Source organism: Citrus clementina, unplaced genomic scaffold (assembly GCF_000493195.1).
Source record: "Citrus clementina cultivar Clemenules unplaced genomic scaffold, Citrus_clementina_v1.0 scaffold_7, whole genome shotgun sequence".
In the NCBI taxonomy this organism is placed as follows: domain Eukaryota; kingdom Viridiplantae; phylum Streptophyta; class Magnoliopsida; order Sapindales; family Rutaceae; genus Citrus; species Citrus x clementina.
In genome coordinates, this window is record NW_006262075.1 from 12,364,093 (window position 1) to 12,376,358 (window position 12,266).

General features: G+C 32.6%; 2 protein-coding genes across 2 annotated transcripts in view; one reads left to right on the top strand and one right to left on the bottom strand.

The window, feature by feature from the left end:
- The window catches only part of LOC18036007 (protein TSS), a 13,891-nt gene extending 12,240 nt beyond the window's left edge, over nt 1-1,651 (top strand). The window contains 1 exon segment of the mRNA XM_006427335.2: nt 1-1,651. This exon segment is cut by the window's left edge and continues 195 nt beyond it. Within this exon segment, the coding sequence (XP_006427398.2) occupies nt 1-1,418 (1,418 nt within the window). The 3' untranslated portion in view covers nt 1,419-1,651.
- Nucleotides 1,652-1,777: 126 nt separating this feature from the next.
- On the bottom strand, nt 1,778-7,574 carry LOC18036540 (LRR receptor-like serine/threonine-protein kinase GSO1). Its single transcript, XM_006427338.2, has 7 exons — nt 7,220-7,574; nt 6,978-7,133; nt 6,785-6,865; nt 6,631-6,693; nt 6,021-6,086; nt 5,841-5,906; nt 1,778-4,219 (listed from the first exon to the last, which is right to left on the bottom strand). Exons 1-7 carry the CDS (start codon nt 7,572-7,574, stop codon nt 2,040-2,042), a joined length of 2,967 nt encoding a protein of 988 aa, XP_006427401.2. The 3' UTR covers nt 1,778-2,039.
- Between the last annotated feature and the right edge of the window lie 4,692 nt (nt 7,575-12,266).

Below are 12,266 nucleotides of genomic sequence, written 5' to 3' on the forward strand. Positions count from 1 at the left end.
CAAATTCAGATGAGGGGTGGCAAGAAGCCAATCCAAAAGGTAGGTCAGGAAATGCTGCTGTTCGGAAGCTCAGCCGGAGGCGACCTGTTCTTACAAAGCTAAATGTCAATGGTTGTGAACATTCAAATCTTAGAGAAAAAGGCAATAGACGGGAAATTGTATCTCCAGCACGGGAAAAAGCTTCAAGGACCACCACCACTGAGTTAACAGGCACGAAGGATTCAATTAAATTGCAGGGAAAAGCTTCTGTCTCCAAAGTTTATGCAAGTCCACCAAACCTTACTGCCATGGCTTCCAAGTCGCTGTCTTACAAAGAAGTAGCTGTGGCACCACCAGGTACGGTTCTAAAGCCATTACCAGAGAAGCCTGATGAAGAAATTGAAGAAAAAACTGAAACACAGATGTGCAGTAATGCTCCTGAGACATCAAAGGCGGAGTTGAATAACCATTTCTCTCCCGTTGAAGATGCGCCAGTTGATGGTCAGTCTCAAGAAACTCATGGAAGTGTAACTCAATCTGAAACTACTGCTGCAGATACCGAGGAAGTTCCTACTTCTTCTAATGAGGAAAAGCCCATGGAAACAAATGGGAGTAAGCTTTCTGCCACAGCTGAACCATTCAACCCAGGAGCTGTCTCCATGACTCATCTGCTAAACTCTGTAGCAGCCACGAGTATTTATGATGCGAGAACTAGTCAAGGTATGCTTGCAGAACCTGCTGTACCTTCAGCTGCTGCTAGAGTTCCTTGTGGGCCAAGGTCGCCTCTCTATTATAGAAATAATTATTCTTACATGATGAAACATGGATTTCCAAAATACCACTCTTCCATTATGGAAAGAAACCTGTTGGGGCCTTCAAGAATCATGAACCCGCATGCACCTGAGTTTGTGCCAATGAGAGGTTGGCAAATAAATCCTGGATATGCAGATTCAAATGTTTCAAATGAGTCGAACTCTTCAAATGACACAAGTGAGGCAGACGATGAGAAACTTGACAAAATGTCCAGTATTCAAGGCGAGGATAATACCTCAAGAAAGAGCAGTACAGAGGCGGAGAAGTCAGAGCTGGCAAGACAGATACTACTTAGCTTCATTGTAAAGTCAGTCCAGCATAATATGGATGCTCCAAGTCATTCTTCAGGCTACGAAAAGAAGATTGGGTATTCAGAAAATTCTTCTGATGCAATTGCAAATGATAGTGCTATCATAAAGATCCTTTATGGAAATGAAAAGGGCAAAACAAACTTGGCATCTCAGTCCAATGATCAAGAACAGCAAAAACCCAAAGATGAAAACCAAAAAAGTGGGGATGGTGAAGGATTTATAGTTGTCAGAAAACGGAGAAGAAACCGACAGCAGATCACAAATGGGGTAACTGAGATGTACAATCATCAATCCATCTGTGCTTCTGTTCGTTAAAAGAGAGAGCAAAGCAATAAAATGCAAAGGTGCCGTCCTGTTTCTCCCAATTTTATTCGAAAAATTTGTTAGTGAATGTTGCTGTTGTAGAGATGGTTAAAGTTTGGAGCAAGTTTTAATCAATACTTGATTGTATCATTTTAGATATCCTCTCTGGATGTTCTAATAAAATATTTGTACAAATCGGTTTCTTGTTTTGTTAAGAGATTTTGTTTTGATCAATAAATGATGATAAATTAATTGGGCGATTTTCCTCATCAAGAGATCTGTAATGTTGTTCTATAATGGATTTTAATGTTTTAGACTGAGATTTGTAGTTATGCCTCAAATTATTTGGTATTTGGTTGGTGCGTGTGAACAATACGTTCGGAATGGAGTTGAATTGACCCACTGATAGATAGCTTACATTTGCAGCTGAAGTTGCTGCACTGATGATATTACAACTAACATAGTAGTTGGCAAAATTCCTTATTCAATTTAAATTTGCAACCAACAGAAACTGAAGAAGAAGCCGTAAGTCTAATCCTAATGGATGCATAGCTGCTTGGAGAAAAGCCAACGGAGACATAACACAGCACGATAAGTTATACACGGCAGAACCGTATGTGCGAGTAAGCAGAGTCACCGATGGAAAACATATTTGAAAAGCCAATAGTAGCATGTATCAATACATCTATCAATGAAATAGAACCACAGTCTGCGCCAGTACGAGTTTATCCAAAGTGCTGCAAATAAACCCAAAATCACTGACACATAGGATGCTCCAAAACTCCATCTTAATGCCACCATATCAATCACAGAATCGCCTTCATCTTCTCCTCCTCCTGCAGGTGTCGCTGGTGGTGCCAACGCACTGCTGCATTTCCTCTTTATCATTGAGCCACAAAGAGCCGAATTACCTTTATAACTGCTGTCATCAAACGTGCCAAACTGCTCTTTGTCTGGGATTGGGCCGGACAAATTGTTGTATGACACGTTGAAGTTTGATAAAAAGTTGAGGTCAGTTAGTTGAGGAGGAATTCGGCCACTTAATTTGTTGCGGGAAAGGTCCAGGCTCTCTATCATTTTCAGATTGGAGAAGCTCTCTGGTATAGCACCTGATAGTAAATTATTCGACAGATTAAGTGCACGAATATGTTGAAGATGCCCAATTTCCCATGGAATTTCTCCACTGAACTCATTGCTCGACAAATCCAGTCCAGCCATGTCGACGAGACTGCGACCGATGAAAAATTCATATCTATACTTGGTCACAAATTCTACACCTAGGTGATCTACTCTACCATGTCGTTCACCTTGCGGCTGCGGATCAAGAGTGGAATTGTAGTAAGTAAAACTGAAATCACGAATTGGCGAACCAAATCCGGATAACAATGAATAATCATCAATCACTTCTCTCCAGGATGACACGTTACCCAAGCATGAAGGTATCGGCCCATTAAGTCTGTTATGTGAAAGATCCATGATACCTAATTTTCTTAATTGGCACAACTGATTAGGAATACGTCCTTGTAGATAATTCCCTCTCAAAAGAAGAAAATGCAAATTCGAAAGCTCATTGATCTGATGAGGAATCCGACCAAAAAGTTTATTGTCCCTCAAATCGAGAGTCAATAATGTAGAGCTTCTAAGCAATGCAATTGGAATTAACCCATTAATTGCATTGTTATGCAGGTAAATGTGCTCCACTGATGAAAGATTGGAGAGAGATACCATGGACCCAGACAAACTATTTTCGGAGATGTCTATAAACTCAAGACATACAAGATTGCCGAGCTGGACCGGAATACTACCTTGCAAATAGTTTTCTGACATTAAAAGAACCCAAAGGCCTGAGAAGTTGCCAATCCAGTGGGGAATATCGCCGGATAACTTGTTGTTGGATACATTTAATACCTCTAGCAAAGTGGAGCTCAACAAACCATCTGTCATCTTCCCACTGAAATTATTGTTGTCCAAAAGTAAGGAACGCAAATGAGTCAAGTTCATATAATTGGGAAAAAGTTGGCCATAGAAATTGTTATTTGATAGGTCCAACGTCTCTAAGGAGGGGCAACCAGAGAATATAGGTCGAGATAATTCTCCTGAAAAATTATTTCTAGACAAATCCAAAGTAATTAGCTCTTTCATCTCACTGATTGAATACGGAATATTACCTTCAAAACTATTTTTTGACATATCCAAATATATCAATTTCTGAAAGATATTACCCAAATTCTCTGGTAGCTTACCAGAGAAATTGTTAGTGGAAATATCTAGATAACGAAGCTTATCGTATTTGGCATTGGGAAGTCGCGGAAGAATTCCTGAGAATGAGTTATTCCACAAAATCAAAACTTCTAATCCTGTGTTGTTTTGCAACAACCAAGTTGGGAAATTGCCAACCAACTGATTGTGAGAGAGATCAAGGAATTTTAAGTGGTGTTGGTGTAAAAGAAAACTATTATTGACATTTAAGTGGCAGTGAGATAATTGGAGAACCTTGAGAGGATATGTGGGGAGCCAGTTTTCGGTTTTCACTTGAAACATATCGTTTCCTGACGAGAGTCGCAAGACCTCAAGCTTTGAATGATTAGCCAATGAATTTATTAAGAATGTTCCTTGGAAATCGATGAAAGAGAGATCCAAATATTCAAGTGATGTGAGGTTGGTCAAGGCAGAAGGAAAGTTTCCACTTAACTGATTGCCAGAAATATCAAGAACTTTGAGATGGGTCAAGTTGTTGAGACACTGAGGAAGATGACCCTCAAAATTATTTGAGCTTAAATCCAACTCAAGAAGATTCTTCAAATTACATGTTCCTGAAAGTGAAAATAAAAAGCTCAGATTTCCTAAAACGAAGACTAATTATAGCGCATTCAATCATAAACTCAATATAAGACTTATAAAGCGGACATGAAATCAAATTGTCTAAGTATTTTGGTCAACATAAATAATAATAGAATGATATGAACTTATTTCTCATATAATATGATGTTGATTGCAAAAGCGTTTCAATTAATCTAACAATAAAAAAGAAAATAATAATAAAAATATAAAAGCAGTCAGCAATTCTTGCTCATCATAATCCATTCAAAAAGCGTTTCAGCAATTCTCGTTGTTTAAAATAATGATTTTCTGCGGAAGAGTTTGTTGACTTCGTCTTTTTCGTTGGATATTGGTTTTCTAATCTCTAAATTTGTTGGATAATGTAAAGAGAAACTCATAATATATTAGTTTCTTTCTTAGTTTGTTTCTGAAAATATTCTTAAAAATATAAAATTCATTCTACACATTTTAACAAAAGAAATGAGAAACAACATTTTCTTATTTTCCTTATTTTCCAATACAATATTAAGTTCCAAAATGAAGAATTCTCTTTACCTCCTCCTAAAATAATAATAATATCAACATTATTATTATTATCATTCATTCTACACATTTTAACAAAAGAAATGAGAAACAACTTTTTCTTATTTTCCTTATTTCCCAATACAATATTAAGTTCCAAAATGAAGAATTCTCTTTACCTCCTCCTGAAATAATAATAATATCAACATTATTATTATTATTATTATTATTATTATTATTATTATTATTATTATTATTATTCTTGTTGTTGTTGTTGTTGTTGTTATTGTTGTTCTTGTACCCAAAGAATCAATTTCCCTCACAATAATCTTTTCTTTTTATATACATTATAATATTTATGTTTTTATATTAACTAAATCAAATATGTAGGGTTTATCATTTTTCTTTGAACAAAAAAAATAGAAAGATCACCTAATTTATTCTTAAAATTAAAATAATCAATATACATTGCTTAATCTTAAGTTTATGGAAATTATTCCAATAATAATTCTTTGAGACATTCTTACCAAACATATTTGTTTTCTCATTTTTGAGATTATTTTTAAAATGATACTGAACACATTTTTAAATTTTAAAAATAAATTTAAAAATAGCATTTTCATTTTTTTTGTGAAAACAACAATTAGAAAACAATATTGGGCTCTTATTTATCATGTTTCAACATAAAAACACAATGTAAATGGTTTAATATGGGTTTCTAGAGAATTTTTTATATTACTATTACTCAAATTCAATGCTTCCAAGCTTTTGAATTTAGCTAATCTTGCATCAAGAATTAATGAACATAAGAAAAATAAATTTCATTCAGAATTATAAATATTGAAATAAAGATAAATATCATTGTTGATTTTTTTATAAAAAAGATTTAGAATTAAGCGAGAGTGAAAGAAATGAGCGGGTTATGTCGGAAATTGGTGATAGAGTATGTCAAGTACTAAACTTTGTATAGAAAGCAGTGCTTCTAATTTAAATTTGATCTAGTTTAAAGCAATTAAAAAATGGAAATATATTATCATCTTGATTAACATCTAAAACAATTTTTGTCATTGGAGGAAGTGAATTGTTATATACCTTGAATTGTTGTTATCCCACAATAACCAAGATCCAATGTTTTCAAGTTTGGCAAATCTGCGAATCCTACATGCGCCGATAAAAAATGAAAATATTACATTTAAAGGCATTGTATGTGATCCGCGCATTTGATGAACATTAATTCTACATTTAATTCTTATCTCAGATTCAATGGCTTACCTAGCGTTGTCAAATTTTGATTTAAGCTTAAATCCAACACTTGCAGGTTTGTCAAATTTGCTAATCCTATTAAAAAAAAACATAAATTTTGTCAATAATAGTTACATCACTCTCGTCTAAATTGTTTAATTAAAATAATATGATAAATATTAAATGAAAATTAATTGTGCAAATTGTTTAATTAAAAAAATTGCCTTCTAAAGAACTGTGTATATAATAATTATAACTCAAATCCAACGTTTCCAAGCTTTTTAATTTAGCTAATCCTGCACCAAGAAAGAAGAAAACTTTTATTAATCATCTTTGGAAAAAAAAAAAGAATTAAGATTAAGAAACAAATTTCAAAGTTAGATTAAATAATTGTAGTAATAAAGCTTATGATGATTAAGATATAATTAAATTGATCATATACTCAAAAATGATTTTATTTTATTTTATTTTTTAATTTTACTAAGAAATTAGAAAGTAAATTTTTGTCGTGTACCAATTATAGTCAAGTTTGTCAAGTTTTCCAGTCAAAAATTGCTTTTAATTTGACATTATACATATGTAAAAATTAAAGCCATAATAATATCACAAGGAATTTGGGTAGTGACTTGTTGCCGTGTACCTTGAAGTGTAGTTATTCCACAACTACCAAGATCCAATTCTTTCAGGTCTGTCAAAGATAATCCTATACCAACGAAAAGCAAACTATTACTTTTAAAATTATTGTAGAAGGTTGTGATTAGTGTGCTGACTTGGTAATTATCTCAGTAGCCTACCTAGCTTTGTTAAAGAGCCACTAGTTATATTGTCGTTCCCGCTTAGGTCCAACACTTGCAAGTATCTCAAATTTGCTAATCCTGCTTAGAAAACATTAATTTTGATCAAGACAATATAAATATATATTTTAATTAATAAATTAATTAAGTTGCCTGACATGTATATCTGCTGGCCTGAAACGTATATGTATACCTTGCTTGGTTCTGGAACCTTCAATCTTATTGTAACGAAGATTCAGAGTGGTAAGTGAAGTTAGTGTATTCAAATATGGTAATATGCTGTCGTTGAAGAAATTAAAACCAAGATTTAACATCTTCAGCTGCTTCAAACTCCCAAAGCTATCGTAAGCTGCAAATGCATATGAAGTGTTATTATTAATTAGTCACTGACAAAATATTTATGGACGAGAAATAAATGTATACATATATACGGACCTCTCTTCTCATAGATGCCTGTAAACCAATTCCCAAATAAGTGAAGGCTTCGCAATTCTTCAAAAGGATGAAACAATGACATATTTAGAAGCGAAGCCGAAGTTCCATCATAATAATACAATCTCTTTGTATAATTGAGTGAGAGTTGCATCACGCGTCGTGTGGTGGCGTTGCACATAACTCCCTCCCAATCATCACAACAATCAGACGGCATTCCATCATCCTCACCAACCCATGAAGGAAGAATTTCGTCATCATATCCAATATCACTGACTGATATGAAGAAGCTCTTGATTTCCAACAGAGCAGTCCTCTCTATTTCCAAGCATGATTTGTATCCATGAATTTCATTCATCAATACAATAATCCAAATTAGTGACATTAATGAGAACTTAATACAGGAAGTACTTTCCATTGCAGAGCAACTTTTCATTTGGTTAAAATTCATTGTTCAATGAGCAACTTTCCATTGCAGAGCAATTTATACTAAAAGTTTATCGCAGGTCTTGCAATTTCATTGGTTGAAGACTTTTTTAAGACTTTCCAATACATTGCCATCTTTGAAGACTTGTAAGCATTCCATCGCCATCTATGAAGACTTGTAAGCATTCCAAGTTTTGCAACATTTGACCAACGGGAAAAAGCACTTCATTAATACGCCGTGGAAAATATAGATAAAGTGATTGTAAACTATAAATTTTTCCAATAGTATGATGGAGATAATCATAACTAATAAAATAAAAGTTGACTGAGAGAATTTAAATAATTTAACCGTTTGTTTTGATTTCCATTGCATTATCAGTCAATCTATTAAATAATGTGTTTTGAGAAGAATTTGATTGGATGTTTGTTAAGTTTAAATTAATTTATTAGAAAATCAATAATTAATCAACGTAAATCTTCATCTATGTTTAGTTAGTGTGGCGTTGTCTGAAATGTCAAAAAACATAAATGTTATTTGAAGCTCTTGTGACCCTTTGTGTTCATGCATTTGAATCAAAGCTACTAAAATCAAAGATATTGGGAATCCTTAATAAGGAAAGTTTCCATTGCTCTCAGTCTGCACTCTTCATTACTACTGCAATCACTTGAAATGACTAAAAAAGAAATTTCGTATAAACTTGGGACAGCGGTAAGAGTCCAATTTAAATGACAACTACGTGGAAAATTAAAATTTTGCATATATTATTACAACTACGTGGAAAATTAAAGTTGACTGACTTTCAAATTAAGCCAACAAACAAGTGGCCATCAATTCTTTTTCCACTAACAATTAGTGGCGACGGTCAATACTATAAAATAAAAGTTGACTATGAATTTATGTAATTTAAGAGTATGATTGGCCTTTTATTGAATTGTATGATTGGATTTGCACTAAATTATCAAAAAATTATTCAAGGATTTATATTCTAAAATATTTAGTGAGTTTAGAAAATTATTTTATTAGATTTTTGTTAATTTTTTTATTATTTGATGGCCAATAATTAATCAAGTAATTTTCCATATATTTTTGATAATTTACTCATAAAAGCGTGGACGACATTCAAATGACATTTTATATGATGTATGATATATGTAGAGGTGAAATTTAAATAGGCTTAATTTTATAAATAAATACATATGTATTGCAGCATTCAATCATTGTGTTAAAGCGCCAATCACGGTGACCACCAAAACCTATGAATGATTAGTCCATCAAAACTCAATGTATGCTCAATTAATATTTCCTATCAAGATCAAATTTTTTGCTCTATTGCTTCACCAATCATGAGCATAAAAGCTCGATTTATACAAAAATTACGAATTTATGAAAAAAATGTCACAATTATTATAATTGGAAGTTTTATTGATTTTTAAAGATTGATTCAATCAATTTTAATGTTACTGGACAATCGATCTTAATATTAATTCAAAATCAATCTTTATAGCGATTGGCACATATAAAGATAATTAATTTTGGTCTCTATAATGACTGACGAAGACTTGTAAGACCTGGACCAATGAGGAAAAACGCTTCATTAATACTCCATGGAAAATAAATGTTGACTCACTTTCAAATAAAGCCAACATACAAATGGTCGTCAATTCTATTTTTTACAAAAAATTGATGGAGATAGTCAACTAATAAAATAAAAGTTGATTGAGGTAATTTAAAGAATTTAGGCGTAAGTTTGGGTTTTAAATTATCAAATAATTTATTCCACTAGTGATACTTAAAAAAGTGCTTTGGAATTAATAATTCAATAGGATGTTTGATATATTGGAATTTGTGAAAATCAATAATCAACTATTTTTTATACATGTTTAGAAATTTATCCGGTGTGTATAAGGTCTTGTATATTTCACAATAAACATGAATTAGTACATCCATCGATTGACATAAAATTATAATCATATAATCAAACACGCACACTACAAGCGACCTTCGATTGACGTATTCTGTCAACTAACCTGTGGTAATTCTGTTAAGGCCTTCACTCCATAGTCTTAAGATCTCAGTGAACAATAAATTCTTCAGATTCATATGGCAAATGAATTGCACAACAAGGCATAAACCCCGCTTGAAAGCAACCGGCTATAATTAATACATAAAAAGTTCAATTGCTCATAAAAGAAAGATACAGTAAACTAGTGGTATTGTAGTATAAACAATACTCGTTTTTCTATCTTGGTGGTTTCTTGATAGTGTTCAAATATCGGTGCTCGAAGAAAGACAGAGGAAAGCCAAAGAAAAATAAGCTAATTCATCAGTAACATCATATGAAGGAGGTTCATCATCATCAAACCATGAACTAAGAGTTTCAATTACTGTTTCAAAAATGCCTTTCTAAAATTACGATAAATTTAATAGCTAATAGAAATATTTCATTATATAAATCAAATTTCAAACTTGTAAGGAAATATGTAAAAATATTGGTTTTCAAATATTTTTCTATATATATTTTTTAAATTTAAAATTAGTGATAGAGTCAGTCAACCAATAAATCATCAAGAATTGTCCATTGCGTCCCCAATTTGATCAGCATTCTTGAAAGCACGGAAAATTTCCAGTTTTTACAAGTCAAGCGTGGAGTGTACGTTTTTATGTTAAAGATGGTTGAGTGGCGATCACGTTTTACTTTGCAGCCTGCCTAACCAATTTCAAAGCGTGTTTCACGGATGACTTATTTTTATGAATTGGAAACTAGCACCAATAGACTTTTCTCTGTAAATATAAAAAGTTCAAATGAATACCTTCAATTACTGTTTCAAAACTGTCTTTCTAAAATTACGATAATTATTTTCTATTGAATTGTATGCTTGGACTTGCATGGAATTATCAAATAATTAATCTATACAAGCATTGAATTGTAGTGAAATAATAAGTAAACTATGGCCTGGTACTGTCGTTTTGTGCGTTCTAGTGGTATTGTAGTATAAACAATACTGGTTTTTCTATCTTGGTGGCTTCTTGACAGTGTTCAAATATCAGTGCTCGAAGATAGATAGAGGAAAGCCAAAGAAAAATAAGCTAATTCATTAACATCATATGAAAATTGCACGCAACTTTTGGATGATAAATTACAAATATGTGAATGAAAACTCAGAAACAAATTTTTGTTTACAGGAAAAATGTAACTGTGAAAGAAAGTAAAAGAGAGCAGAGAAACAAAAAACAGAAGATTCCATTCGTCATTTCATAACTGATATTCCTAGTGCAAATGCGCTAATATTCAAAGTCCATAATTCTAAATCAAAATCACCAACAGACACCTGTACATGAAATACTCAGGCCTTCACTCTGGACTTAAGACCGCATGTCCGAGAAATTCGTCAGATTCATGTAGCAAATGAATTGCACAAGGAGGCATAAAAATTAGTATATTTTTCAAGAACCCGGCTTGAAAGCAACGAACTAAAAATTAATTCATAAAAGTTCAATTACACAAAAAAGAAGGATAACGATAAACTATGCCCTAGCAAGATCACGGATGAAATATACAAATTTCACACGGCAATATAAACAACAACCAGTACATGCATCAATGAAAGAAAACCATGGCCAGCGCCAATACGAGTTCATCCAAAGGATTCATCTTAATTGCAGATTCATCTTCGTCTTCTCCTCGATTGGATGTTATTGCTAGATTTTCCTCTGTTCTGGTGCAACTCTTATTAATTGTTGGACCACAAAGACCCAGATTATAACTCTTTTCATCAAACCTGCCAAATTGTTTTTTGTCTGGGATCAGACCAGACAAGTTCTTGTATGACTCGTTAAAGTTGGATAAATAGTTGATGAGTGATCTGAAGATCACTGATAAGAAATTTTGTCATTTTTGTTTGGTAAATTATTCGTAAAATTATGGTCTACTCTGAAATTACAAAAATAAGCATAATAAATTTGAATAAAGGAAAGCAAAGGAAATTGAGAAGGAAAACAGAGGAAGGCTAAAGAAAAATAAGCCGACTCATCAGTAACTCAAGATCACAACTTTTGGATGTTTTAAGCCTCTTAAATTTCAACAACTATTCAAGTGATGACCACTTAATTGATTATTAGAAATATCAAGAACTTTGAGATTGGTGACCCTCAAAGTTATTTGAGCTTAGATCCAACTCAAAAAGATTCTTCAAATTACATAGTCCTGCTTGAAAATAAAAGATCAAAATTTTATAGAATGAAAACTAATTATAGCGAATTCAATCAAAATCCAGTACAAGACTTAAAATAATAATAGAGTGATGTGAACTTTTTGCTCATCATAGCCCGAAGTCCTTCTTGTTTAACATTATGATTTTCTGAGGAAGAATTTGTTCACGTGATGTTGTTCATTGGACAATGGTTCTGTAACCTCTAAACCTATTGGATAATGTAAAGAGAAACTCATAATATTTTAGTTGTCTTCTTAAATAATAAATTGTCTTAAAATACAATTAATTTGTCTTAAATTTAATTTATTCCTCAGCATTCAAAGAAAAACAAAAAGAAAAAAAGAAAAACACAAACGACTGGTCTTCATATATAATTTTGTCCAGGTACTTGATCAACAGATCATTAGGAATG

What these genes read in the sequence shown, in the direction of transcription:
- LOC18036540 (XM_006427338.2), bottom strand. Translation starts at nt 7,574, where the DNA reads ATGAATGAAATTCATGGATACAAATCATGCTTGGAAATAGAGAGGACT. An exon ending in AGGCATCTATGAGAAGAGAG is followed by an intron (nt 7,134 to 7,219) that starts GTCCGTATATAT and finishes ATGCATTTGCAG; the next exon opens with CTTACGATAGCTTTGGGAGT. An exon ending in TGGCTCTTTAACAAAGCTAG is followed by an intron (nt 6,694 to 6,784) that starts GTAGGCTACTGA and finishes TCGTTGGTATAG; the next exon opens with GATTATCTTTGACAGACCTG.